Consider the following 27,594-nt stretch of genomic DNA (forward strand, 5'->3'; position numbering starts at 1 on the left):
GTACTTCATTATAGATAGCTGCATTATCTGCAAAAAGCCTGATTTTACTACAAATATTGTCTGCAATGTCATTAATGTACAATGTGCTGTTAACAGCAAGGGTCTTCACGCACTTCCCTGGGGCACACCCAAAGTTACTTCTACATCTGACGACGACTCTACATCCAAGATAACATGCTGTGTCCTCCCTACCAAAAAGTCCTCAATCCAGTCACAAATTTCACCTGATACCCTACATAATTGCACTTTTGACAGTAAGCGTAGGTGTGGTACTGAGTCAAATGCTTTTCGGTAATCAAGAAACACTGCATCTACCTAGTTGCCTTGATCCAAAGTTTTCAGTATGTCATGCGAGAAAAGTGTGAGTTAGGTTCCACATGATCAATGTTTTTGAAATGTATGCTGGTTGGCATTGAGGAGCTCATTCTCTTCAAGATACTTCATTATGTTTGAATTCAGAATATGTTCTAAGATTCTATAGGAAATCGATGTCAAGGAAATTGGATGGTGGTTTCATGGATCACTTCTACTATCCTTCTTATAGACAGGTGTGACCTATGCCTTTTTCCAAGAACTGTGCATGGTTCTTTTTGAGGGATTTAAATAGATTATAGTTAGAAGACGGGATAAGTCAGCCACAAATTCAGTATAGAATCTGACAGGGATTCCATCAGGGCCTAGAGTTTTGTTCATTTTAATGATTTCAGCTGTTTCTCAACACCACTGACACTAATACTTATTTCATTCATCTTTTCAGTGGTACGAGGATTAAATTGGGCCAATTCGTCTGTGTTTTCCTTTGTAAAGGAACATTTGAAAAGGGAGGTAAGCATTTCAGCTTTTGCTTTGCTACCCTCAATTTCAGTTCCTGTCTCGTTCGCTGGGGACTGGACACTAACTTTGGTGCCACTAACAGCCTTTATATTCGAGCAGAGTACCTTTGGATTCTGCGAAAGATCACATGACAATATTCTGCTACAGCAGTCACTGAAGACATCATGCATTGCTCTCTTGACAGCCAAACATGTTTCATTCAGCATCTCTCTATCTATAGCCCTAAGCTTTGTTTTACACCAATTATGCAGTAATCTCTCTTTCTTTAAAAGTGTCTTTACAGTGACTGTATACCATGGAGGTTACCTCTCATTATGAACTATTCTTCTGGGTACATATCCATTCATTTTGGATTCTGTGCCTTATCATAATATTCCTTGTTCCATATCTTGCACTGTGCCCTGTGGTCTCTCTCACATTAGATGATGATGATGATGATAGCTTTGTGGGGCGTTCAACTGCATGGTCATCAGCACCCTTACACATTCCCAATATGTACACAGTCCCAATATGTACACAGTCCAATCTAGCTACGTTCATGAATGATGATGGAATGATGAGGACAACACAAATACCCAGTCCCTGGGTAGAAAAATCCCCAACTCGGCCAGGAATTGAAACTGGGACCCTGTGATCCAGAGGTAGCAATGCTAGCCACTAGACCATGAGCTGCGGGCTCTCTCACATGAGTGCGTATCTTGCACGTGCTCTGTCAATTCTGCCACACAGTCACCAAAATAATACATCAGTCCAGCCTGATCCCTTTGTAATATCCCTGAAACATTGCATGCTGTCCCAAAAAACAATTCATGTGATGTATATCCCACTGCACTGTGTGGTGTTATATTATACAGAAAAACCATCTGTGGAACGCAACTGCCCCAATCTGTGTCACAATGTCTCTGTTAATGTTTGGTGCGAACTCTCTAACACTCCAGTCATTTGAGGATAGTTGGCAGCCTGTATCTACTCTGTTGGCAACAATTTGCATACTCTTTTCATGATTTCACTCATAAAATTACTTCCCATGTCACTCAAAAGTATTGGCAGTATTGAGTACCTCAGTATATATATATATATATATAATGGAAGGAAACATTCCACGTGGGAAAAATTATATATAAAAACAAAGATGAGGTGACTTACCGAACAAAAGCGCTGGCAGGTCGATAGACACACAAACAAACACAAACACACACACAAAATTCAAGCTTTCGCAACAAACTGTTGCCTCATCAGGAAAGAGGGAAGGAGAGGGGAAGACGAAAGGAAGTGGGTTTTAAGGGAGAGGGTAAGGAGTCATTCCAATCCCGGGAGCGGAAAGACTTACCTTAGGGGGAAAAAAGGACAGGTATACACTCGCACACACGCACATATCCATCCACACATACAGACACAAGCAGACATATCTAAAGACCAATATGTCTGCTTGTGTCTGTATGTGTGGATGGATATGTGCGTGTGTGCGAGTGTATACCTGTCCTTTTTTCCCCCTAAGGTAAGTCTTTCCGCTCCCGGGATTGGAATGACTCCTTACCCTCTCCCTTATATGTGTTTCAGAGTCTTCATGCTCTCTAAAGTCATCTTCATGTGTCACCTAGTGAGTTTATTCAACTGACATCTCTTGAATTTCCAGATATATTCATCTAAATAAGTCTTCATACTGTTCCATACTCGATTCTTTTTTATTCATTCATAGGTTCATGATCCGCTAAAGAGAGGAGGCATTACTTTACACAAATAGATACATAAACTTATCTGTTTACTCAGGGATCAAGAAAGAATTCCAGAAAAATGGACTACAGGTATAATCCACCCCATACATAAGAAAGGTGACAAGGTGTGTTACTCTAACTTCAGAGAGTTCACTCTGTTGAATGTGGCATATAAGGTTTTATTCGAAATCTATATAATAGACTTGTCCCGAAATTATTGTCTTTCGTTTGAAGTTCAAATTCAGATATCTCGAGGCAAACATACCACTTTACTTACAGCTCGTGTCAATTATCGAGAGCCCTCTGCTTTACACGTGTGTGCACACTAAAGCATGAGTTTTAATTATTAGTGGGTTCATTTCGAGGTAGGCAGAAAGAATGGAAGAAATGTAAGTGAAAAATTGTGTCTGTGCGCACAGTATTTAATACGGAGTGAACAAATATGTACTTTTTATACTGTACGATAGGTAAAGTAGTTTGATTTGCCACAAACCAATTGTAGATGTAACAGAATATAATATACGATATTATTTTGAATCAAAATGTACTAATTTGGCGAAATTGAATGATAATAAGAAGAAAATCAAGGCGCCAAATTTGCTAAAATCTTTGTCTAGTCCACTGCTATTTTTCAAGAATGCAAAGACAGAGAGTGAAGCAGCTACAAAACTAAGCTGCTTAATCTCTAAAGAAACTGCTGCTGCTGAAAAACCTTTCACAGAGGGTGATTTCTTAAAGTGCATGATGATTGTTGTATCAGAACTATGCCCAGAAAAAAGTAAAATTTTTGTGAGCATAAGCTTGTCCGAGATGACAGTTCAAAGAAGAGTGCAATGGTGTGTCTACCAACCTTAACAACCAGTTAAGAAAGAAAGCTTAAGAATTCAAGTATTACTCATTAGCCCTGGATGACATTCTGACATAAATGATACCACATAGCTTTTAGTTTTCATCAGTGATATTGATAACAATTTCAATACCACAGAAGAACTGAGTGGATTGTCTTCCATGAAAGAGCAAACAACTGGTGGATACATCTCTAACGAAGTAAATGAATGTCACAAAGAAACTGGGTCTGACTTTAGAAAATTTGTGGCCATTTGCACCAATGAAGCACCTTCTAGGTGCGGAAAGAAGACTGGTGCAGTTTCACTGCTGAAAGAATATGCCAGAAAAACAATAAGCAAATTACACTGAATTATTCATCAATCAAGTGTTATGCAGCAAAGTTCTAGGATGCAACCCTATCATGTCAACTGTGGTTTTTGTTATCAAGTACACACAATCAAGAGGGCTTAAACATTGAACATTTTTTGCATTTCTTGAAGAAACAGTGGGTGCAAAATTCAGGGATTTATTGTATCATAGGGCTGTTCATTGGCCAAGTCATGGGAATGTACTGTAGCGCTTTTTTGCACTGACGGAGGAAATAGTTGATTTTATGAAAAACGATCGAAAGGTCTTTCCTTACTTGAAAAATGAAAACTGGATCAATGACCTGTGTTTTCTCACAGATATAACAGCTCATTTAAATGAGCACTCAAAACTATAAGGAAAGTCACTGTCTATTTTCCATCTGTTTCAAGAAACAATTGTTGAAGAAACAATTGTTGAAAGGAGACATGACCCATTTTACTACTTGCAAAACGATTTCTTGATATACATGCAGTGCTAGGAATGAAATTTTCTCGTGACACTGATAAATTAATTGAAGAATTCTACAAGACGTTTGCATTGTCAAGAGAGGAGGAAATCATGTTCAAGGTGGTTGAAGATCCTTTCCCAGAAGGGATTCCTGTGGACATACAACTGAAGATCATATAAATTCTGTGTTCTCCAATCTATAAAAGCAAGCACAGAAAATATGGTCTTTTGATTTCTATAAAAAGCTAGGACAAAAATAAATTTAATAACCTAAGAGATGAAGCAATAAAAGCATTCAGCATAATTGGCAGCACTTATATATGTGAACAAATATTTTCTCTTCTGAACTTAAATAAAAACAAATTTCACTCTTGTTTAACTGACGAACATTTAGAACACATATTAAAAACTTCAACATCAAATATGACTCCAGACTTTCAAAACCTTGCAGCTGACAGGAGATGCAATGTATCTCATTAAAGCTTTGTTTCAGTTTATCATCATTTTATACTGTTTTCATAAGTAATAGTCTGTCATGCTAGTATGCTACTAAACATTCATTCCCTACTGTCATTAAATGTGTCTTTTAATAAAAATATTCTGCAAATGATGTATTTATTCAGGAGTTCAAAAATAAATTTTGTGTAGTTTCACCAAGTTTAATATTTTTGGTTGCTGTTTGCATTACATAGTCTTTACCTATACAGTACGTCAGCCATTTCTATGTCACAGTTCAAGGAAAATACATAATAAAGTAATAATTAATCATTGGAATAGTGATTAATTTTTATTAATTTAAAGATTATATTTGACACAATTGAGCAAGTCTACTGGGCCCATGCATTAGACTCTAGTTTTGGTTTAGCCCTTGAGTACTTTTGAATTGTGCAATCCTGGCTAGCAGTATCTGTTTAATTTAGCACCTAATACTATTTGCAGACGATACTTTGTCTCTTAGCAAATGGAAAACACTGCTGTGCGTGAATGAGATTTTCACTCTACAGCGGAGTGTGCGCTGATATGAAACTTCCTGGCAGATTAAAACTGTGTGCCCGACCGAGACTCGAACTCGAGTTCACACAGTTTTAATCTGCCAGGAAGTTTCATATCAGCGCACACTCTGCTGCAGAGTGAAAATCTCATTCTGGAAACCTCCCCCAGGCTGTGGCTAAGCCATGTCTCCGCAATATCCTTTCTTTCAGGAGTGCTAGTTCTGCAAGGTTCGCAGGAGAGCTTCTGTAAAGTTTGGTAGGTAGGAGACGAGATACTGGCAGAAGTAAAGCTGTGAATACCGGGCGTGAGTCGTGCTTCGGTAGCTCAGATGGTAGAGCACTTGCCCACGAAAGGCAAAGGTCCCGAGTTCGAGTCTCGGTCGGGCACACAGTTTTAATCTGCCAGGAAGTTTCACTGCTGTGCGTGGTCCACAGCTCCATAATGGCTGCTTTCTCTTCTGTGTTCAAATGACTCACATGGATATTCTCTTTTAGTAATAGTCATTCACACTTTCACATACGGCTTCGAAACAAAGCAAGTTGACATTATTCCACTGGCTACTGTTCTACTGCTTTTAAAAAGTATTTTCCTTGTACTTCTACAATCATAGCATTTGCCATATAAACAATAATGATTAATTTCTTATTTACATAGTATTTCATGCAATTTCTCAGCTTTTGTTAGAATCTACCAGCTAATGATGATAGTGCTACATTCAGTTTCACTGAAAAACTTGGTTAATTAAAGGAAATGGGTGACTGAAATTGTTGCAACAGCATGTTATTATGAAATATGAGTAACTTGCTTCAGTTTTCCAAAAACTAATAAACTTAAAAGATACTTGTAATGAAACATCAGTTGCACCCAAATTTACTTTTGTCAACTGAGCAACTTTGTTAGTTAGAGTCCAGGATATGACATACTTCTGTTGTCATAATTTTTCTAAACCAGTTAACACTCTTCATTATTCAGTTAAGCTCTAAATTAAACATTTGCATAAACTGACAAAATTTCAAACATTGCAACTTTACTTGTAATTAGGTAACCCACAATATAGGCAGAGTGCTAATCAAATAGTACTAAGGACATTTTAATATTTTTGTAACAAAACATCTTTTAGTCAAACAAAATCATTGCTAGAACCTACAGGTTATCTAATATATTAAGTTTTTACCTTGCAGTTGTATGAACTATAATGTAATACCCAAGATCACAAAACATCAGTACATCAGTCTTCATATACAACCCTCACCCCAAAAATCTTCAGTCTGCTCAAGGCAGTCATCAAGTTAAAATCACTGCACCACTCATTGAGATTCTGTGTCATGCTATTACATGATTTCAACACCTCTTTGTGAAAGTCCACATGAGAGTTCACAGCTATCAATCATCAAGGTAACATCTCGATGAAAGTGTGCTCCCAGTTATGATTACATTAATAGCTCCATGGTATTTGTATCAATGAAAGTTGGGCAAATCACTTTGTACAGTCTTATAACAACCTGCATGGGACTAGTATCTAGTAACTTTTCTATTGTGATTAATGGGTCATGTATGTGCAAAACATAATTGTAGTGTTGGCAGAAGAGCCAACACTGTTTTTCTAGAGGAGGCCGAAATGCACGCGTTTAATTACACGCTGACTGGTGTGAGGTCTGGAACAGGACAATATCTTGAGAATTGAAAATAAAGTACGTAGTTGATATAATACTTAACTTTAATCCACAATTGTAGAACATCTCTCGTTACGGTACATGCTTCATAATATTAATTATCAATTGAATACGGCGCCTTGCTAGGTCGTAGCAAATGTAGCTGAAGGCTATGCTATCGTCTCGGCAAATGAGAGCATAGTTGTCAGTGAACCTTTCCTTGCAAAGTCAGCTGTACAACTGGGGCGAGTGCTAGAATGTCTCTCTAGACCTGCCGTGTGGTGGCGCTCGGTCTACGATCACTGACAGTGGCGACACGCGGGTCCGACGTATACTAATGGACCGCGGCCGATTTAAAGGCTACCACCTAGCAAGTGTGGTGTCTGGCGGTGACACCACAATAATAATGCATTGTGTTGCTTTTGGTGAACTGTCATTTCAAGGACAATTCTTAGGCTCACCGTCACTATATATTGAACTTCTCTTATTGGTCTAATACTAGTGCTATGTTGAGAGTGAATTCAGTGGATTATAAAGCAATGTTATGTTAAAATGAAATGAGTATATACAATAGTAATGGAATGTATAAATGAGCTACCACCAAGTATTATTTCCATTTGTAACATCGACAAGTAAGGGTGTAAGGGTGCTGCCCTTAGTTGATTGATGACATTGTTTTGGATAAAATCTGACAGGGCAGTTTCTGCAAGCTCTATACTAGTAGAACAATATGTAAAGTACTTTTGATTTTTAGAGACTGGGCATCACTGAATTGTGTGTGTTGGAAAAAATAAATGTGCATAATTGTGAATCTGAAATCTCGTCATATTGGGTTCATTATTGCTGAAAGTTGTTAGATTGCCCAAGCAAATTTTACTGTCTGATATTATGGACTTAAGGTGCTGCCAAGGAAGAAAAGACCATAGCCAAATAAGTAAACATACAGCTTGTCTTTATTGACACTACTCACCTGAGCAATTGTTGCTCCGGTACTGCTTCCACTACCAGCTGTGGGAATTCTACTGACACATTTCCACCTGCAGTGTTCAGCACACTCCTAATGCATACTCTTGATTTCACTTTTACCATTGCCTCAGGCAAATACACACCCTTTGTGATCTCTCGTTTTGGAATGACGTCTCTCATTCCATTCGTCTGTATTGTATTTGGCACACCCATTTCTCTTGAGGCCCTATTGTTAGCGTTGCTTGTGTCTCTTTAGCTTTTCTCCAGCACACACTGTTGCCTGTCTTTGTTGTGCATCGGACGTTTGCTTTTTTCCCCTACACAGCTTTGACTTTCAATGTGTTTCTTGCTTCGCACTCAAGCCTGTTTCAAAAGAGCCTTCTCTCCCCCATAAATGCACTAGGCAGAGCTCACCCTGCGGTTCTGTCTTCATTTCTGTACATGACTGCAGCTCCACACCTGAGCCTATTCTGGAGGAGCTCTCTCTTTCTTGCAACTCCCCGAATTCTAATACCTAACAGCACTGTACAGAGCTCGCACTATTGCTCAGTTTTTATTTTGATCCATTCTCCATGGATCCACTGTCAGGCAATGGTGCAATCAATCATGATTATATTTTCCTTAAAGACATCTCTGTCCACCAGCCCATCAAAGACAAAATCTACATACTCCAGATTACATGGGAGCAATGTCTTACTTCATCCTTCGTAATTTGGGGGTTATAGTTTCCTTTGTCCTTGCAGCCAAACTGAAGTCCCCAAATCCTAATACCCTGGGTGGATTATACCTGCCAGTGGCTTTCAAAGTACTTCTTCAAACTAGGTTTATCTGTGCCCCACTATTTATTAGAAATCTCAGGCAATTCTCTGCGCCTTTCTAGCATTACAGTTCTATAAATTCATTTCTGTTTTCATATTTGACTATTAATGTTTTTGAGGGCGAGGTGTTATGTGACTGCTTTGTTATGCCCTTGCTTAGTTTCTCCACCCTTTACCTTTCCTTTGCACTTTCTGTGCATGACTAGCGCTCTCCAGACAGTTTCTCGTGTAGTGTCTGCTTCGCTTGCATTTAAAACACATCATGGACTTCACTAGCCATGCAATGTCCATGAAACATAGGAGGATCAAACTCTGCCATCCTCGCTAGCACTTTTGTGCTCTCTCTCTTCCTTTTCTTCACACTGCTGGCCCTACTTTTCTTTTGTCAGTGCCACAATCTTGCATCACATGACCTGGCTTCCTGCCTCCCTTTCTTTTTGTTATATTAATAAAAGGAATCAGCTAAATTTTGGTTACACAATAAATCACGGAAACCTACAGGCTGTGAATTCAACAAAATACTTAGGGTTTACAAGTACAAATAACTTGAATTGGAATGATCATATAGATAATGCTTTGGGGAAAGCTAACCAAATACTGTGATTTATTGGTAGAGCACTTAGAAGATGCAACAGATATACTAAGGAGAAAGCCTACACTATGCTTGTCCGTCCTCTTCTAGAGTATTGCTGCATGTTGTTGGACCCCCATCAGATTGGACTGACAGAGAACATAGAGAAAGTTAAGAGAAGGGCAGCTCTTTTGCATTATTATGAAAGAGGGGGGAAAGCCTCATGGATATGATACAACAGTTGGGGTGACAAACATTACAACAAAGACATTATTTGTTGCGGCAGGATCCTTCCACAAAGTTTCCATCACTAACTTTCTCCTACGAATGCAAAAGTATTTTGTTGGTACCCACCTACATAGGGAAAAATGATAACTGTAATAAAGTAAGAGAAATCAAAGCTTGCATGAAAAGATTTAAATGTTTGTTTTTCCAGTGCGCTGCTCGACAGTGGAACGGTACAGAAATGGCTTCAAGACTGCTCAATGAAACCTCTGCCAGGCATTTAACTGTGAATTGCAGAATCGTCATGTAGATGCGTATTGTCAAAAGACTTATAGAAATCTACAAATGCCTAACATAAGTTTGTCGTTCTTCAATCCACCTTCTACGATAAGTTGTAGGGTCCATACTGCCTTGCAGGTTCCTACAGATCTCCAGAACTCAAACTGATCTTTCCTGGTGTCAGTTTCTATTTCCTATTCTTCTCTAAGCAATTTATGTTAGTACTTTGCAACCATGACTTATTAAATTGATGGTTTGGTGGTATGCACACCTGTTAACACCTGCCTTCCTCGGAATCTGAATTATTACACATTTCCTGAAGTATGAAGGTATTTTGGTATTTTGCATGTCTCACATAGTTTGTGCACCAGGTGGAATAGTTCTCTCTTGGGTGGTTCTCCCAAGGATCTCAATAATTATGAGGGAAAGACATGGGCCGTGTTTCCAATTAGGTCTGTCAATGCTCTGCCAAACCCTTCTTGCAGAATTCATCTCCAATCTCATCTTCCTCTACTTCCTCTTCTCTTTCCATAACACTGACCTGATTTGCCATTTGTGCTCTTAATATTTGTACATCTGCTTCTCTTTTTTCCAAAAAGTCTGACTAATTTTCTAATAGACAGTATCTATATTTCCCCTAGTTATTCATGTTTCTACTGCCTCGCATATCCACAGCCACATACCTACTCCGCAAGCCACCATACACTACATGGTGGAGGTACCTGGTACCACTACTAGCTATTTCCTTTTCCATTTCACTCACAAATGGAGTGAGGGAAAAACAAACTGTACAAGCCCTAATTTCTCTAGTCTTGTCTTTGCAGTTCTTACATGAAACGTACATTGGCAGCAGTAGAATCTTTCTGCTGTCAGCCACGAATGCTGGTTCTCTAAATTTTCTGAACAATGATTCATGAAAAAGAGACATGTTCCCTTTATTTGTTTCCAACTCTTTCCGTTGCTTCTTTACTCTAGGAATGCCTATTACTATGTCCTCCACACAAGAGCCTGTGCAATGGTCAAACAATGGTATGGTTGAATGATTCTCCTGCACAAATGATTTCTTTAATGCAAAATTTAAAACTGCATCTTTCCTTCCCTCTGCATGTACCACATGGAGATTTGCAGGGTATAGATATACATGTAGATGTTGCTACACCAGACTGGATGACAAGTGACTGGATAGAAAGCCTTTTATGTAGAGGACAATTTTCTTCAATTCTCGGCATGATCTTTCATTAAAGTATGATGACTGAAGTAGTTATAGGCTTTGCACATTGATCGTTTTATAGAACCACAAGTTTCTACCAACTTTTACCCAAGAAAATTTCAACAGTCTATTTTGAAACGAAGGTGTGACAATCTCAGCTTCCTCAGCAGTTTCAGAAGTTTGTTATTAAACCATGATCCATCTTTCCCATCCTTAATTCACTTACTTGGCACATAATTCTCCAGAGCATGATTTACAACCAGCTTAAACTTTGGCCATAATCCATCTACCAGCACCATACTGGAACTAAATGATGTCCATTCAAGTGTCTACCGTATTTACTCAAATCTAAGCCGCACTTTTTTTCCGGTTTATGTAATCCAAACAAAACAAACCGCCTGCGGCTTAGAATCAAGTGCAAAATAAGCAGAAGTTCTGAAAAATGTTGGTAGGTGCAGCCACAACTAACTTCTGCCGTCGAATATATGTAGTGCTACACAGGCGTGCTTTGCAGGCACAAAGATAAATACTGGTGCCAAAACCTCTGCGTCAGTAAATAAATTAAAAAAAAGGTGGAAGACGAGCTTTCTTTCTCCGCCTCGAGTTTCGACCACTGCATTTCCATACATTACCCAACAAAGTAAATACAAATTCCGTATTGTTCATCTTTGAATGTCGCAGCATTTCAATGTACTACAAAAATTCGACTAGCAAGACTGTTTGTCAATATGACCAACTCTATGTTCTGAATTTTTTCCTACCTGTAAGAAGAGATTGTTGCTAATACGAACTTTTATGAACTGTGAATCACATACAGTATTCTCTTCACCATAAGTATAATACGAATATAAACATTTTGCCATGTATTCTTTCGTGTTTGCTGCAATCTCATTTAACTCCTGTCTGCCTAATAAACTACAAAACTAGAGTGAGACAACAGCAAACACGGAAGAATATACATATCATGTCATGTTTATATTCGTATTATTATTATGCCTAATAGTGATACAGTCAGAAATGAAGCAAGGCAATTGACTAGATTTTTAAATCTAAGATGACTCTAATTTCTGTGCAGAATGTAATGTACTAAAGAGGCATCTGCAAAGATTTTCAAACGGAGAAAAATTTTCGCTAAACTCTCGTTCAGAACATCTTCTATCATACGCAGTCTATTATTTGGTTCTTGTTGATCATTATCAAAGAAAGCAGCAGTGTAAGTAACAACAAATAGCAGTCTCTTGCCATTGTTTCGCTTCATACAATTCCTTTCTTTTTTTTTTTTTTTAATTGTAAGCGGCGGTAGGGTGCACAAAAGCAAGCCATGCCACGAGTGGTGACAGGCCGTAAACACTCATTATTAGAATGCGACAAACAATGCATGACACAGTACAGTAATGCATTTTCAGCTTAGAGTGATGTAAACACCTATAACAAAGAGAACGGCACTTATCGGAACAAAGAAAAATAATCAATCAATTCAAACCAGATGAAGCACGTGAAAAAGGAATGGTACCCATATAAATACGCACGGAGCGCCTGACGCATAGCATACCTGGTAAAGCTTAACTGCTAAGCTTATGACTCGAACCAAACTACTGTAGCTGTATCGTCATTCATTCGACCTAAATTGTGTCTCATATTACAATGGACCAACTTTGTTTCGATTTGGAACTGCGGCCTAAAACTTTTCTCTCCCCTTGAATTTCGAGTCTCAGATTTCAAGTGAGGCTTAGATTCGGGAAATTTTTTTTTCCTTGATTTCGAGTCTCATTTTTCAGGTACGGCTTAGATTCAGGTGCGGCTTAGATTCTAGTGCGGCTTAGGTTCGAGTTAAATACAGTACGTATGATGCTAACAATTGCTGATTTGCTCTTCCTACCATAAAAACTCTCCTTACCTTCAGGATAGATTTATTAACTTTAGTAACCATTGTCAGTATGATGATATCATCATTGATCCCTGCCTGACACTGTTGATAAGGTCAGACCTGTTTGTAGCTATAGTGTCTAAAATATTTCCATTGTGAGTGGGTTGTCGCACTAGCTGCTATAGATAGTTTCCAGAAAATGCATTAAGAACTACTATGCATGACCATGTATCCTCCGAAAAACCTGCAATGAATCCACAGACATCTCAGCCTATAGAACTAATATTGCAGTATCGGAGTACTTTGGCACTACTGAGAGTACAATTTCTTTGACTGGTTCTACAACTATTACAGTGAAATCGGGCAGCTGGTAAAAATAACCAATGATTAACTTGAGACCACATGGGCCGGTTACTTGTGTCTAGACAGCGTCACAGGCAGCCTCAATTTTGATATCAATAAACACAATATATTTGTAAACTGCAAAGAACACTCCCCCACCCCCATCTCCAATGGTGTTTAGCCTGTCTTTTCGAGATACATTCCAAGTCTCATTAAATATTTTGGAACTTTCTACTTCAGGATTCATTCACCTCTCGTCATTTAGCCATTCCTGCTTCTTTCACTCACTTTATTTGTTGCATTTTTATATTTCCTTCTTTTGCCAATTAAATTCAATGGCACCTCTGTTATCCAGAGATTTCCATGAGGCATTGTCTCTACCAATCTGATCCTCTGCTGCCTTTGCCATTTGATGTCTCAAGGCTATTCATTGATATTATATTATGTTCCTTTCTCCTGCATTCGTCCAATGATGCCTAATGCTCCCTCTGAAATTATCTACAACCTCCAGTTCCTTCAATTTACCCAGGTCCTGTCTCCTTAATTTCTTACATTTTTTGCAATTTCTTCAGTTTACATCTGCCATTCATAAATAATAAATTGCGGTCAGATTCTACAGCTGCTCCTGGAAATTTCTTATAGTATAAAATCTGGTTCCAAAATTTCTGTTTTACCATTATATAATCAATTTGAAACCTTCCAGTATCCCCAGGTCTCTTCCAAGCAGACAACCTTGTTTTGTGATTTTTAAGCCAAATGTTGGTAATAATTAAATAATGCTTTGTGCAAAATTCTATCAGGCAGCTTACGCTTTCAATCCTTTCCCCAGTCCACGTTCTCCTACTATTATTCCATCTCTCCTTCTACCAATTTGTGGTAACCCACTATAATCAAATTTTCATCCTCCTTAAAAATATGAACAGTTTCCTTTATCTCATCATACATTCTTTCAATCTTTTCGTCTTCTGTGGAGCTGATTAACATATTAAGTTGTAGTACTGGGGTGTGTGGTGACTTCATGTCCATTTGGCATCGACAATGTGTTTAGTAAGCTGTTTAAGCAGCTCATCTACATTAGTATTTTCTTATTCATTACTAGGCCTACTCCTGCATTTACCAGACCCCCCCCCCCCCCAACCCACATTTCATTTTGTTTCATAATCCTGTACTGACTTATCCAGAAGCCCTCTTCTTCCAGCCATTGGACTTCACTAATGTCCTCTATATCAAACTTCAATCTCAAGTAAGGAATCAAAAATTCCACACTCCAATCACTACAAAGCCAGTTTTGTTTCTCTTCATGATGACAACCTCCTGAGTAGCCCTGCCCATGGGTCTGAATGGGGAACTATTTTACTTCTGAAATATTTTACCAAAGATGATGCAATCATCATCATCATCATAAATCATAATACCCACGGTGAAAAAAATAATGTCTCTTGTCTCCCCTCTCTTTCAGTTGTTCACAATACACAACAAGGTCATGTTGGCTACTGTTACATGACTAGATCAATCATCTGGACTGTTGGTCCTGCAACTACTGAAAAGGCTGCTACCCCATTTCAGAGAACACAGGTTAGTCTGGCCTCTTGACAGAGATCCCTTTGGTGATGGTATTTGTATTGTTGAGGCATACAAGCCATCCCAGCTTGGCAAGGTCTACAGTCAGTGAGGGACAGTACATTTGTACATTGTAATTATTAACAATATGGTTAATAATACATAAAGTATGAATATTTACCACTGGTTCTGGTTCCACAGCCCGCACTTGAAGGCTCGGTATGAATTCCTTAAGATCAGGAAAATTTTCATAAAAACGCTTAGTTTCCTCATCTTCCCATAGATCAGGGGGAACAGCTCCTTCTTCATTTTCGCTGCTTCCATTCATTGCCATAATATCATGTTTCAAAGATTCTGCAAAAAGATATTTGAAGTTGCCAATGAAACTTTATCAACTGCACAGTACTACAATCATAGCCATACATCTACTGTAAACAACTCGCTATTCGCATTAAGTATAACCCAGCGGGATACAGACTGTAACTTCCGACTACTTAACTTTTATTTATTTATTTACATGTCTAGTTCGGTAGGACCAAACGGCGGAGTAAATCCCCTTGGTCAAGGGGAAATTAACCCCAGGAAAGTTAGTGAAAAAATTCTTTCCCAGAAATTACAAGAATGATTTGGTTTCCTCACAGATCTCTCTGACAGACTAAGTGCTACTTATGTAATAGGCTTCTCACTCGCACATCATGAAATTTGTGGCAGGTACGCGAGATACACTTGCCCACTAAGTAACACTATCTTACTACATCCAGGTTGAATTCACTAGGTCAGCTCATCTACTTACAGCATTTCCAATTTGTGTCCATTTCAAATTTTGGTGTAAATTCTAAAACTTAGACTTCTCTATTTTTAGTGTAGAATATGATGCAGTACTTTCCAAAAGAACATTCTTGTCAATCATTATGGAAACGATAAAACCTAATATTACAATATCTGAGACATTATTACTGTCTTGTCAAACTAATGAATGGGATTTATTTAAAATGGCTTCACGAGCTGCATGTTTGAGAGCTCACATGGTGTCACCAAGATTCTTGTTCCAATGGTTCATATTAATAGGATCAAGAATATTAGCCTACTTCCCAAACAGATTATATTTGCAACAGTTGCAGACCTTCCACCACAGCAACAAACACCTGAAACACTTACATGTATTCTCTACCAAAGTACAAGTACATACTTTCAGGCCACCATTACCCTCAGAGCCATGCAAAAATTATTTGTGTGTGTGTTTCAAAACCCAAGTTTTGTCCACATATACCACAGGCCTATTTTCCTCTGTATGTAATACATGCATAGCCCACCAAAATGTAGCTCTCAAGGCAGCAATATCCCTTTGATTCATAAGAAATTTGGTACTTAATTACATTTTCTGAACTTAAAAGTGATGTCTTTCAGAAGATGAGGAATGGTTCTTTCTGACTCCTCATATTCTATTGTGTGTTGTAGTTGGGCACGGACTTTTGTGGCCATAGGGTACTCTCCTCTATTTTGATATTCTAATACTATCTTGTGGATCACTTCTTTATTAAAATTGTCCATTTGAGTAGCTCCACTTTCCCATTTATAAGCCTTTCATGGTGAATGGAAGACAGTACTCACATCTTCTTCTTCTGAAGAAGAAGTTACAATGACACAGACATGTCACACTGTTCTTTCTGAGACTCTACACACTTCTGCTGTCAGTCCGCATGTTCTGGCAAATTTAATGTTCCATATAGCTTCTTTGTTACAAACAAGTTTGTCAAAAAAGTTTAAGACAACACATCTTTAGTTTGTTTTCTTAAGTCCAATCAGTACTAATTTACCACTTTCAGTGTCCCATTTCCAAATCTAACTCCATCAGCACTGCCCATTTTAATTCAACTACATTCGACATCCTACAATTTGCTTTTACTGGTGTTCGTTTTGAATCATCCTTTCAACACACTATCCATTCCATTCTACTGCTCTTCCAAGAGTGTTGCTGTCTCTGACAGAATAACAATGTTATCAGCAAACTTTAAAAGTTTTTCTTTTCCATTAACTTTAATTCCTTCTCCAAATTTTTCTTTGGTGCCTTTACTGTTTGCTCATTGTATACATTGAATAACATTGTGGATAGGCTACGACCCTGTCTTTCTCTCTTCTCAACCACTGTTCCCCTTTTATGCCCCTTGACTCATATAACTGCCATCTGGTTTCTACACAAGTTGAATACAACCTTTCGCTTCCAGTATGTTACCCCTGCTACCTTTAGAATTTCACAGAGTGCATTTACGTTAACATTGTTAAAACCTATCTACAAAAGGTGTTAACATAGGTTCGCCTTTACTTAACGTATCTTCTAAGATACGTTATAGAGTTCAGTACTGCTTTGCGAGTTTCTGCATTTCTCCAGAATCCAATCTGATCTTCCCTGAGGTCAGTTTCTAAGAGTTTTTCCACTATTCTGTAAATAATTCGTGTTAGTGTTTTGCAACCATCACTTATTAAACTGAGAGTTTGGTAATATTCACACCTGTCAGCACATGCTTTCTTTGGAATTGGAATTATTACATTCTTCTTGAAGTCTGAGGGTATTTCACATGTCTCAAACACCGTGTGTACCAGATGGAATTGTTTTTTACTCTCTCAGGGATATCTGTAGTTCTGACAGAATGTCACCTACTCTAGAGGACTTGCCTTTCAGTGCACTGTCAAGTTGTTCTTGCAGTATCACATTCCCCATCTCATCTTGATCTATGTCCTCTTCTATTTCTATAATATTCTCTTGAAGTACATTTCCCTTTTTAATTTTGCTATAGGTAGTATCTATCTAATCATATATATGCTTCTATACCCTTAAATTTGCCCTCTAGCCATTCCTGCTTAGCCATTTTGCACTTCCTGTCAATCTCATTACTGTATTTTTATTTTATTTTCTGTTTTTTATTTTTGGCATTTGTATTCCTCTTTGCCTCCTTCATTTTTATATTTTGTCCTTTCATAGTTAAATCCAGTATCTCCTGTGATACTCAAAGGATTTCTATTAGGCCTTGTCTTTTTACCTACCTGATCTTCGGCTGTCGGGTCTTCACTATTTCATCTCTCAAAGCTACCTATTCGCCTTCTACTGCATTTCTTTCCCCTGTTCTAATCAATCACTGCCTAATGTTTCCTCTGAAGCTCTCAACAACCACTGGTTCCATCAACTTATCCAGGTCTCATCATCTTAATTTCCTACCTATTTGCAATTTCTTCAGTTATGATCTACTGTTCATAGCCAATGAATTATGGCCACATCTGCCTTTGGAAATGTCTTGCAGTTTAAAATCTGGTTCCACAATTCATCTTACCCTCATATAATCAAAATGGCACCTTCTGTTGTCTCCATGTCTCTTCTACACATACAACCTTCTTTCATGATTCTTAATCCAAATTCTTGCTATGATTAAATTATGATCTTTCCTCGTTCATTCCCTTCCCCCTGTCCATATTCACCTCCTTTTTTCCCCTTCTCTTCCTTTATCTACTATTGAATTCCAGTCCGCCATCAAAAGTAACTTTCATTTCCCTTAACTTCTGAATAATTTCTTTTATCTCATCATACACTTTTTTCAATACCTTCATCTGCAGAGCTGGTTGCCATATACTACAGTGGTGGCTTCGCGTCTATCTTGGCTGTGATAATATGTTCAATAGGCTGTTTGTTGTAATTTACCAGCATTCCAATGTTTTTTATTCATTATTAGATCTACTTCTCCATTACTCCTATCTGATTTCGTACTTACAATCCTGTATTCACCTCACCAGAAGTTTTGTTCATGGTGCCATCGAACTTCACTCATCCCCACTTATCTACCTCGAGCCTATCCATCTCACTTCCAAAATTTTCGAACCATCCCATCCGATTAAGGGATCTAACATTCCATGCTCTGACCCATACATTGCCAATTTTGTTTTTCCTGATGATGATATCTGCCTGAGTAGTCCCTGCACACAGATTCAAATGGGGGACTATTTTTATTACAGAATATTACACCCAAGAGTACATCATTATTATTTAAGCACACAGTAGAGCTGCATGACCTCAGGTTAAATAATAGCTGTAGCTTCCCCTTGCTTTCAGCTGTTCAGTAACAGCACACTAAGGCTACAATGGTTAATGTTACAAAGCCAGATTAGTCAGTCATCTGGACTGTTCCCCCTGCAACTACTGAAAAGGCTACTACCCCTCTTCAGAAACGACATGTTTGTCTGGCAACTCAACAGATAACAGCCCCCCCCCCCCCCCCCCCCACTGTGGCTGCACCTACAGTATATCTATCTGCATCACTGAGGCACGCAAGCCACCCACCACAGCAAGAGCCATCTGTAAAGCAGAAAGAGTATGTGATTCAACACAAAACCAAACACACAAAAACACTGAATTGGGCCAGAAGTGAAGTGTAGAACAATGTAAGGCATTCACAAGTGCAACCTCAAGCTGCCTGATTTTGTGATGGTGACAACACTATATATAATTTTTTTTTCTTCATGCAATGCAATATTTCATAAAAATCTCTTCTAGTAATAACAGAATAACCAGTAGTGTATTAAAAAAAAACCTCCTGTATGAGGAATTGCCTATTCTGTTAGTAATGTAAAGTGGCCCCCTGCTCCTCTGTCGTCTTCTATTTCTACTAGGTTGGTGCATAAATTTGTAGCATTTTTGTTTTGCATGTTGATATTCCTGTTGCTATTGGTGCATTTATTGATTGTTATTTTTTACTTGTAGTTCACTGTTGCTATTTTAATTGCATATTGTCATTCTGACATTTGGAGATCTGTGAATGTTAGAAAATGGAGTGCCAAGTGGAGAAATTGGGACATTTTCAACATATCCTTCTGTTTGATTTCAACAGAGGGGTGACAGCAGTGGAGGCAGCCAGAAACATTTTTTCCGAGTGTAGAGATAATGCCATTGGACAGAGCATCGCAAGAAAATGGTTTTCTTGTTTTAAGGAGGCATTAGTGACTCTCCACGTTCAGAAAGACCTTCAGGGTTTGAAGAAGATCATTTGAATGCATTAATCAACAATGATCCACATCAGCGTACATGAGAACTGTCAAATGTGACAATTCCATCATTGTGCAACATTTGCATGCAATTGGGAAGGTTCAAAAATTTGGTGTTTGGGTACTGCATGCTTTAAGCCAAAATCACAAAAATCAGCAGGTGGCCATATGTGCATCTCTGCTTGCTCATCAACTGGCTCATCAACAACACTGACCATTTCTATCCTGTATTGTTATTGGTGATGATAAATGGTGTCTTTATGCTAATGTAACAAAAAGAAAGGAATGGTGGAGCCCAAAAAATGCAGCAACTCCTCATACAGAGACTTGCATGCACCCACAAAAGATAATGTTAAGCATCTTGTGAAACAGTGATGATGTGGTGTACTATGAATCACTTTGTACTACAAGTTGCTTCCCCGAGGTGTTACCATCACGTGCTGACATTTATTGTCAACAACTGAGCCACCTTGCAGATGCAGTCCAAGAACAACAACCAGGAAGACAGCAAAAAGTGATGTTACTCCACAATAATGCCCAACTGCGTTGTGCTACACTGGCATATATATATGAACTGGGTCTGGAGGTCATTCTGTACCCATCTCATTCACCTGATCTTGCGCCCTCAGATTTTCACCTTTTCCACTCTCTATCAAACAACCTTCAAGGAACTTCCTTTCCAGATGAAAATACACTCTGAGCATGGCTCAATGAGTTGTTTAACACAAAACCATATGATTTCTACAGTCACAGAATCAAAAAGTTACCCCGGCACTGGCAGACTGTTGTAAATGGTGAAGGAGACTATATTATTCATGATTAAAATCTCTGTTATGATTATCTGATGTGTTTATTAAACTTAATGAAAAATGCTATAAAATTACGCACCAATCCAATACATCTAATACAACTCCTCCAAATGTTCTGCCGAGACCAGGCAGGTGCATTCATAGTATATTTCTTATTCACATGTCCTGCACGGTCTCATACCACGTGTTAAATTTAATTTTGTTCCAGTAATTCCATTATGAGGTTTTAGTTTTAACATTTATGAGTGTAAGAGTTTGAACAGTTAAGAACAGGAACCAACCGTCCTCAGGAAGTGCTGGAATGTCTTCATCCAAGGCTTCTGCAAACTGTTGTGTTCCAACATCAATACGTTCAAAGGATGCCTGTAAAGCTTCTAATTTTTCTTTACGTTCACTGCTTAACTCTCCCTTAGTCTGCAATATTTTTCTGTTCTGTCTCACAAAATTCTGAAGCTCCAGATGTTCCTATAGTGAAACAGAAAGAAAAAGCTTCAAAAGAGAGAACTTCACTCCCAACATTCAGAAATTTGTGATTAGAACATTGCTAAATGAATCCTCCAAAAATATCACCAAACAAAGTGAACAACTGTGTGAAAAGAATACGTGGGCTTACATTAACATAGCTCAAAGTACGGTTTTAAATTTTGTAATAGACTGATCAATCATTGTGTATTCACAATTTCCCAATAGATTATGTAGTTATTTGAAACTCCTTTCACCAAGTTTGGTAATGTACTCATTATACCACACAGTGACCAGCTCCTTTCAGGGAAAGAAAGACAGAGGAACAACACGGTGTATAATAGAAGGCTCCATGGATAAATAACGTACTACATGCTGCTACACAGGATAATTTTATTATGACAATTACATACTTTCAAGAAATCAGTATATTTTAAAAGATCATGGCAGCAGAGTCAAAATTATTCAATAATGCAACTTTTTGATATTTAAAAAGTCAGTCATTTACATCTATTCGTACTGAGTACTTGGGTAACACCTTTAAGATTTATGAAACTGAAATTCAGTTAGGTAAAAATGGAACATTGATACCTGGAATCCAGTGTCCATCATCGTGAAATATACAATGCTAAACCGTAATTAAGCTCATAAACAAGATGTTATCTTAAAGCTACTTCTAACTGGTCCATAGCAATCGATTAAGCAGACAGAGTTCAGTTTTGGCACCAGTTTGTTCAACTTATATACATCTGATCTCCCTGAAACAAGAGTCAAGGAAGTTCATTTACATGGACAATCCGACTTTGGCAACTCAACAGAGAAGTCTTGAAGCTGGTGAAGAGATACTCCTCGCAGATCTAAGTGCAATGCATGAATACTTCAAAAAGTGGAGATTAACACTACTTCCAACAAAGACTGAAGTTAGCTGTTTTCATCTTAAAAATACACTGAAGAGCCAAAGAAACTGGTACACCTGCCTAATATCATGTGGGGCACTGTTGAAGATCAATTCGGGGATGGTGATAGCATCTTTCAACACGATCAAGCACCTGTTCATAATGCATGGCCTGTGGTGGAGTGGTTACACGACAGTAACATCCCTGTAATGGACTGGCCTGCACAGAGTCCTGACCTGAATCCTATAGAACACCTTTGGGATGTTTTGGAATGCCGACTTCATGTCAGGCCTCACCAACCAACATTGATACCTCTCCTCAGTGCAGCACTCCATGAAGAATGGGCTGCCATTCCCCAAGAAACCTTCCAGCACCTCACTGAATGCATGCCTGCAAGGGTGGAAACTGTCATTAAAGCTAAGGGTGGGCCAACACCATGTTGAATTCCAGCATTACCAATGGAGGGCAACACGGACTTGTAAGTCATTTTCAGCGAGGTGTCCAGATACTTTTGATCACATAGTGTAACACCACATTCAAACTCACTTAAATCTTGATAACTTGCCACTGTAGCAGCAGTAGCTGATCTAACAACTGTGCCAGACACTTGTCTTATATTTTATGCATTGCCGATCGCAGTGCCGTATTCTGCCTGTTTACATCTCTCTGTATTTGAATGCTCGTGCCTATACCAGTTTCTATGATGCTTCAGTGTATAACAGCCAATGCAAAGTTGCGTGTCATCTTTAATGGTAAAAGCCTCCACCACCAGCACTTCCCAAAACATCTAAGAGTAGTTGCTGATAGAATCTTGTTGTAAAAGAAACACACAGCGAAAACTGCAGCAAAGCTGAGATTGAACAGCAACAACCTTACAGAAGATGAATGGTACCTCACAGAGTGCTAGAGCTACAGCACTACAATGTTCTTCCTTAGCACTTGCATATTCTGCTGCTGAATACTGTGCTCTAGTGTGGATTAATAGTTCACATGTGAGAAAAATCGATGTTCAGATACATGCAGCAATGAGGACAGTAACAAGTTGCATCAGACCTACCCCTCTTTACTGGTTATCTCCTCTAAGCCACACACTGTGCCACCATATCTTTGAAGACAGTGCCCTTCTCAAGGAACATGAAAAATTAATTAAAATTTCTCATCTCCCAATACACTGTGATGTACCTTCATTTATAATGAGCTGATTAAAATCCAGGCAGTCAGCTATCATACTGGCAGAATCACTGCAAACAATGGATTTCAACACAAGCAGGACATTGTCAGAAACATGGAATATTATTACCAATGAGGAATATCAGACCCTCATTAGAACTGGCACAAGACCAGCTGGCATGGAATTATCATGGCATCCGTGGGAAACAATTAGTAGGACTCGTACAAATAATAATTACATAAGATCAAGGAAACACTTCAGTTTAAATCGCAAAACTGTACCGAGCAGCTAAATCAGTAATATAAACAAGTATCTGGCTCATATTAAACTGATACCCACCTTCAATCTATGCTTGCAGAGAGAACTGTAGTAATCCTTCAACAACAATTTAACATTGCGTTGTTTCTCTTTTGACAGCAGATTATATTGTGGAATTGCAATTCCATGTCGTTCTGAAAGTATGCGAAGTCTTCGTGGGACCAGTCCTACAAGAAAAAGGGAAATTGTCATTTTTTTGCACAAAACAATGCAATGTAAAAATACACAACAATAACAGCTGCAATGCTCCCCTCAGGAAATAAATGTGAGTACACACACACACACACACACACACACACACACACACACACACACACACACACACACAAAATTAAAAGCCATAATTTTTCTACAGCAACCAACACAAACAAAGGGATGAAATAGGTCATGAGAACAGTTTCAACTTTAAGATAAAAATGAAACAACATTGTCAATTACAACAAATATTGTATTCACGTAAAATTGGAGTGATTTGAGCACTGTTGATAGTATACGAAAGAGTCAAAATCTTCAGTTTGGGATCAGAGATTTCTTCCTAGGAATGAAGATTTGAAAAAAGGTGACAGAATTTCCAAAGGTCATTATTATTAAGAAACCTGCATTGATTGATTGACTGAAGGGGGCATGGAGCTAAACGGTGAATATATCAGTCCCGCGATTCCAAAGTTACACACGGAAGAGAGAGGCTGCTAAAAGTGGACAGGAGTCAAACTATAAAATGAGGAAGTTAAAATACACACAGTAGAAGGTATAAAAGGGTAGCCCAAATCTAAAAACTGGGAAAACAGAGGGATAAAAGAGCGGTCTTTGCAAAGAAGAGTGGTCCTGGGTCCCAGAACAAGAAAACATGAAGAGAGGCCCCAACCACAACCACCTGGCCCTTGATCAAGGAGCAAAGGAAAACCTTATATCTGAAAATAAAAACCACTTTCACAGAAGTAACTGGGGACCAGTTAAACTATCCATGAATCATCTGCCAATATTAAATTTAAGAAATCTGGAAGACAACACTTAGGACAAAGGGCCAACAAGAGGGGGACAGTCCACCAATATATGCGGTACTGTCAGTCTGGCTCCACAACCACACTGTGGGGGTGGTTCGCTACACAAGAGGAAACAATGAGTGGGGCTGGTATGACCAATGCGTAGACGGTATGCCATCTACTCATTGGTGAACTACTTCCGAGAGGAACAGAAGGAAGAGTGCCAAACTGCAGTAGACTTCTTGATTGTGCAGAGTTTATTACTGTGAGCAGTAGTGTTCCAGATGTCATTCCACTTTTGGGAAAAAAGAGATTTGATGTAGATCCACACATCTGCAGCTGGAATCATGAAAAGGAATGGGGGTAAGTATCTGCAACACTAGCCAAATGGTCAGCCAGTTCATTCCCTGGGATGCCAATGACTTGGAACCCAGAGAAAGATAATTGAGCAGGCAGCACAGCCAAGTCCAGAGAGAAGGTCATGGATAGCAGAGACCAAAGGGTGACGAGAGTAGCATTGGTCGATAGCCTGCAGGCTGCTCTTTGAGTCTGTACAAATTACAACACTGTCGAGAGAGGCCTGAGAAACAAAATGGAGGGCTCTGTAAATGGCTAGGAGCTCTGTTGTGAACACACTATGTGATACGAGCAATAAAAAATGTTCTACACCAGTAGGAGACATGAAAACATATCCCACCTTATCTATCATCTCAGAACTATCAGTGTAGAAGAAGGTGGCACCCTGGAACTCTGCAAGGGCGACAGAGACCTTAGGACCCTGGAACAAGTCGGTCTTAATCCGTGGTCTAGGCACTATCCAGGGGGGGAGGAAATACACGGGGTGCATTCCAGTGACTCGAGATACCGACAGAGGGAAGTGGGACGCATTCCAACCAGCAATTCCTCCCATGGGCCGTTATCAGGAGAGAGACATTCGTCATTCGCAAAGAGGGCAGAGGACACGGGATGGTCAGGGAATTGGCGAATGGCAATTGCGTAAGAAACCACGAGTTGGCTCCACCATATTTGTAGAGAGAGAAAGAGAAAGAGAAAGAAAGAGAGAGAGAGAGAGAGAGAGAGAGAGAGAGAGAGAGGGGGGGGGGGGGAATCCCTGCATCTGCTATGATACTGTCAAAAGGACTAGCACGAAAGGCACCAACAGCCAGACGCACACCACAACGATGAACAGGGTCAAGTATTTGCATAGTGGAAGGAGCCACTGAGCCATAAACCTGACTACCATAATCTAGTCTGGACAAGACCTGAGCACATTAAAGATGGAGAAGAGTGGAACGGTCTGCACCCCAAGAAGTGTGGGCCAGGAGGCGGAGAGCATTAAGGCTTAGGAGGTGAATATGGGGCAGCCACATCAGCTTTTTATCAAAAATAAGGCCCAATAAATGGGACTTTGCTACAACATCAAGGAGCTGGTCGTCTAAATGAAGTTCTGGATCGGTGTGTACTGTGAGTCGACGACAAAGATGCATGACCTGCCTTATGGAGGGACAAAACTGGATGCCATGGGAGATGACCCATCAGAGTGGGAGCTGCACTAGATGCAAAAATCATCAACGTACAATGCCGGGGTAACCACTGGCACAACAAATGTTACAAGTCCATTGATGGTTATGAGGAAAAGTGTGACACTTTAACACAGAACCCTGTAGTAGGATACTGAGTGAAGTGCCAATTCGAATCCAGGGGAGCCAGTGAGATAAAAACTTGCAGATAAAAATCAGAAGGGGGCCACAGAAGCTCTAGTCATGGAAGGTAACTAAAATGTGATGGTGCCAAGCTGTGTTGTATGCCTTATGTAGGTCAAAGACGACCACAACAAGGTGCCGGAAGTTAGTAAAAGACTGCCTGATCACTGTTTCCAATCTGAGTAAATGGTCAGGTGGAGAGCATCCTTCCCAGAAGCCACACCAATACAGGGAAAAAAGGCCCCGAGACTCGAGTACCCAACATAATCTGAAGCTAACCAGTTTACAAAGTAAATTTGTCAGGCTAATTGGATGGTAGCTGTTGAGAGATGTTGGGTTCTTCCTGGGCTTAAGGACGGGGATAACTATACTGTCTCACCATTGCACCTGTGAGCCAAATGTGGTTAAAGACCCTGAGGAGGTGATGTGTCTGGGTAATGTCTAAGTGTTGGATCATCTGGTTGTCGATGGAATTCGGGACTGGAGATGTGTCTTGTGAAGAGGTAAGAGCCTTCAAGAATTCCCATTCAATGAAGGGTGCATTTTAGGGTTCAGCATGGTGTGGGCTGAAACAGAAGGGGGTCTGTGCAACACGGCATTTCTGCAGGGGAAAGGTAGCGGGACAAGAAGAGGATGCTGATGCCGTCGCAAAGTGTGTCACAAGGTGTTCTGCAAAGACCAATGGATCAGCGCACATAGCACCTTAAAAAGGTTAAGACCCGGGACAGTTCACTGTTGCTGGTGGCCCAGAAGGTTATGGAGCTTGGACTAACACTGCAATGAAGAGGCATTCATCACCAGGGAGGAAACATAGCACATATCCAGCTTAATAAAAGTGAGGAGGTTGGTCAGTGAAGGGTGTCATTTACATTTACATTTATATTTACATCTACATCTACATCCATACTCAGCAAGCCACCTGACGGTGTGTGGTGGAGGCTACAACTACATCCATATTCCGCAAGCCACCTGACGGTGTGTGGCGGAGGGTACCTTGAGTACCTCTATCGGTTCTCCCTTCTATTCCAGTCTTGTATTGTTCGAGGAAAGAAGGATTGTCGGTATGCCTCTGTGTGGGCTCTAATCTCTCTGATTTTATTCTCATGGTCTCTTCGCGAGATATACGTAGGAGGGAGCAATATACTGCTTGACTCCTCGGTGAAGGTATGTTCTCAAAACTTCAACAAAAGCCCATACCAAGCTACTGAGCGTCTCTCCTTCAGAGTCTTCCACTGGAGTTTATCTATCATCTGCGTAACGCTTTTGCCCTTACTAAATGATCCCATAACGAAGCGCGCTGCTCTCCGTTGGATGTTCTCTATCTCTTCTATCAACCCTATGTGGTAGGGATCCCACACCGGTGAACAGTATTCAAGCAGTGGGCGAACAAGTGCACTGTAACCTACTTCCTTTGTTGTCGGACTGCATTTCCTTAGGATTCTTCCAATGACTCTCAGTCTGGCATCTGCTTTACCGACGATCAACTTTATATGATCATTACATTTTAATAATTTATGGAATTAACTGCTTCCAGTTGCTGACCTGCTA

At 39.5% G+C, this 27,594-nt stretch overlaps 1 protein-coding gene across 4 annotated transcripts in view; it reads right to left on the bottom strand.

Annotated features, from left to right (window-relative positions):
• The window catches only part of LOC124721250 (regulator of nonsense transcripts 2-like), a 221,586-nt gene that overhangs the window by 103,497 nt on the left and 90,495 nt on the right, over positions 1–27,594 (bottom strand). For all 4 annotated transcript variants that reach the window (XM_047246115.1, XM_047246117.1, XM_047246116.1 and 1 more), the window contains 3 exons: positions 23,382–23,527; positions 20,795–20,978; positions 14,858–15,030 (listed from right to left, as the gene is read on the bottom strand). In XM_047246115.1, coding sequence (XP_047102071.1) covers positions 14,858–15,030; positions 20,795–20,978; positions 23,382–23,527 — 503 coding nt within the window. The remainder of the gene's footprint in view (positions 1–14,857; positions 15,031–20,794; positions 20,979–23,381; positions 23,528–27,594) is intronic.

The sequence above is a fragment of the Schistocerca piceifrons genome, chromosome X (genome assembly GCF_021461385.2).
Source record: "Schistocerca piceifrons isolate TAMUIC-IGC-003096 chromosome X, iqSchPice1.1, whole genome shotgun sequence".
In the NCBI taxonomy this organism is placed as follows: Eukaryota; Metazoa; Arthropoda; class Insecta; order Orthoptera; family Acrididae; genus Schistocerca; species Schistocerca piceifrons.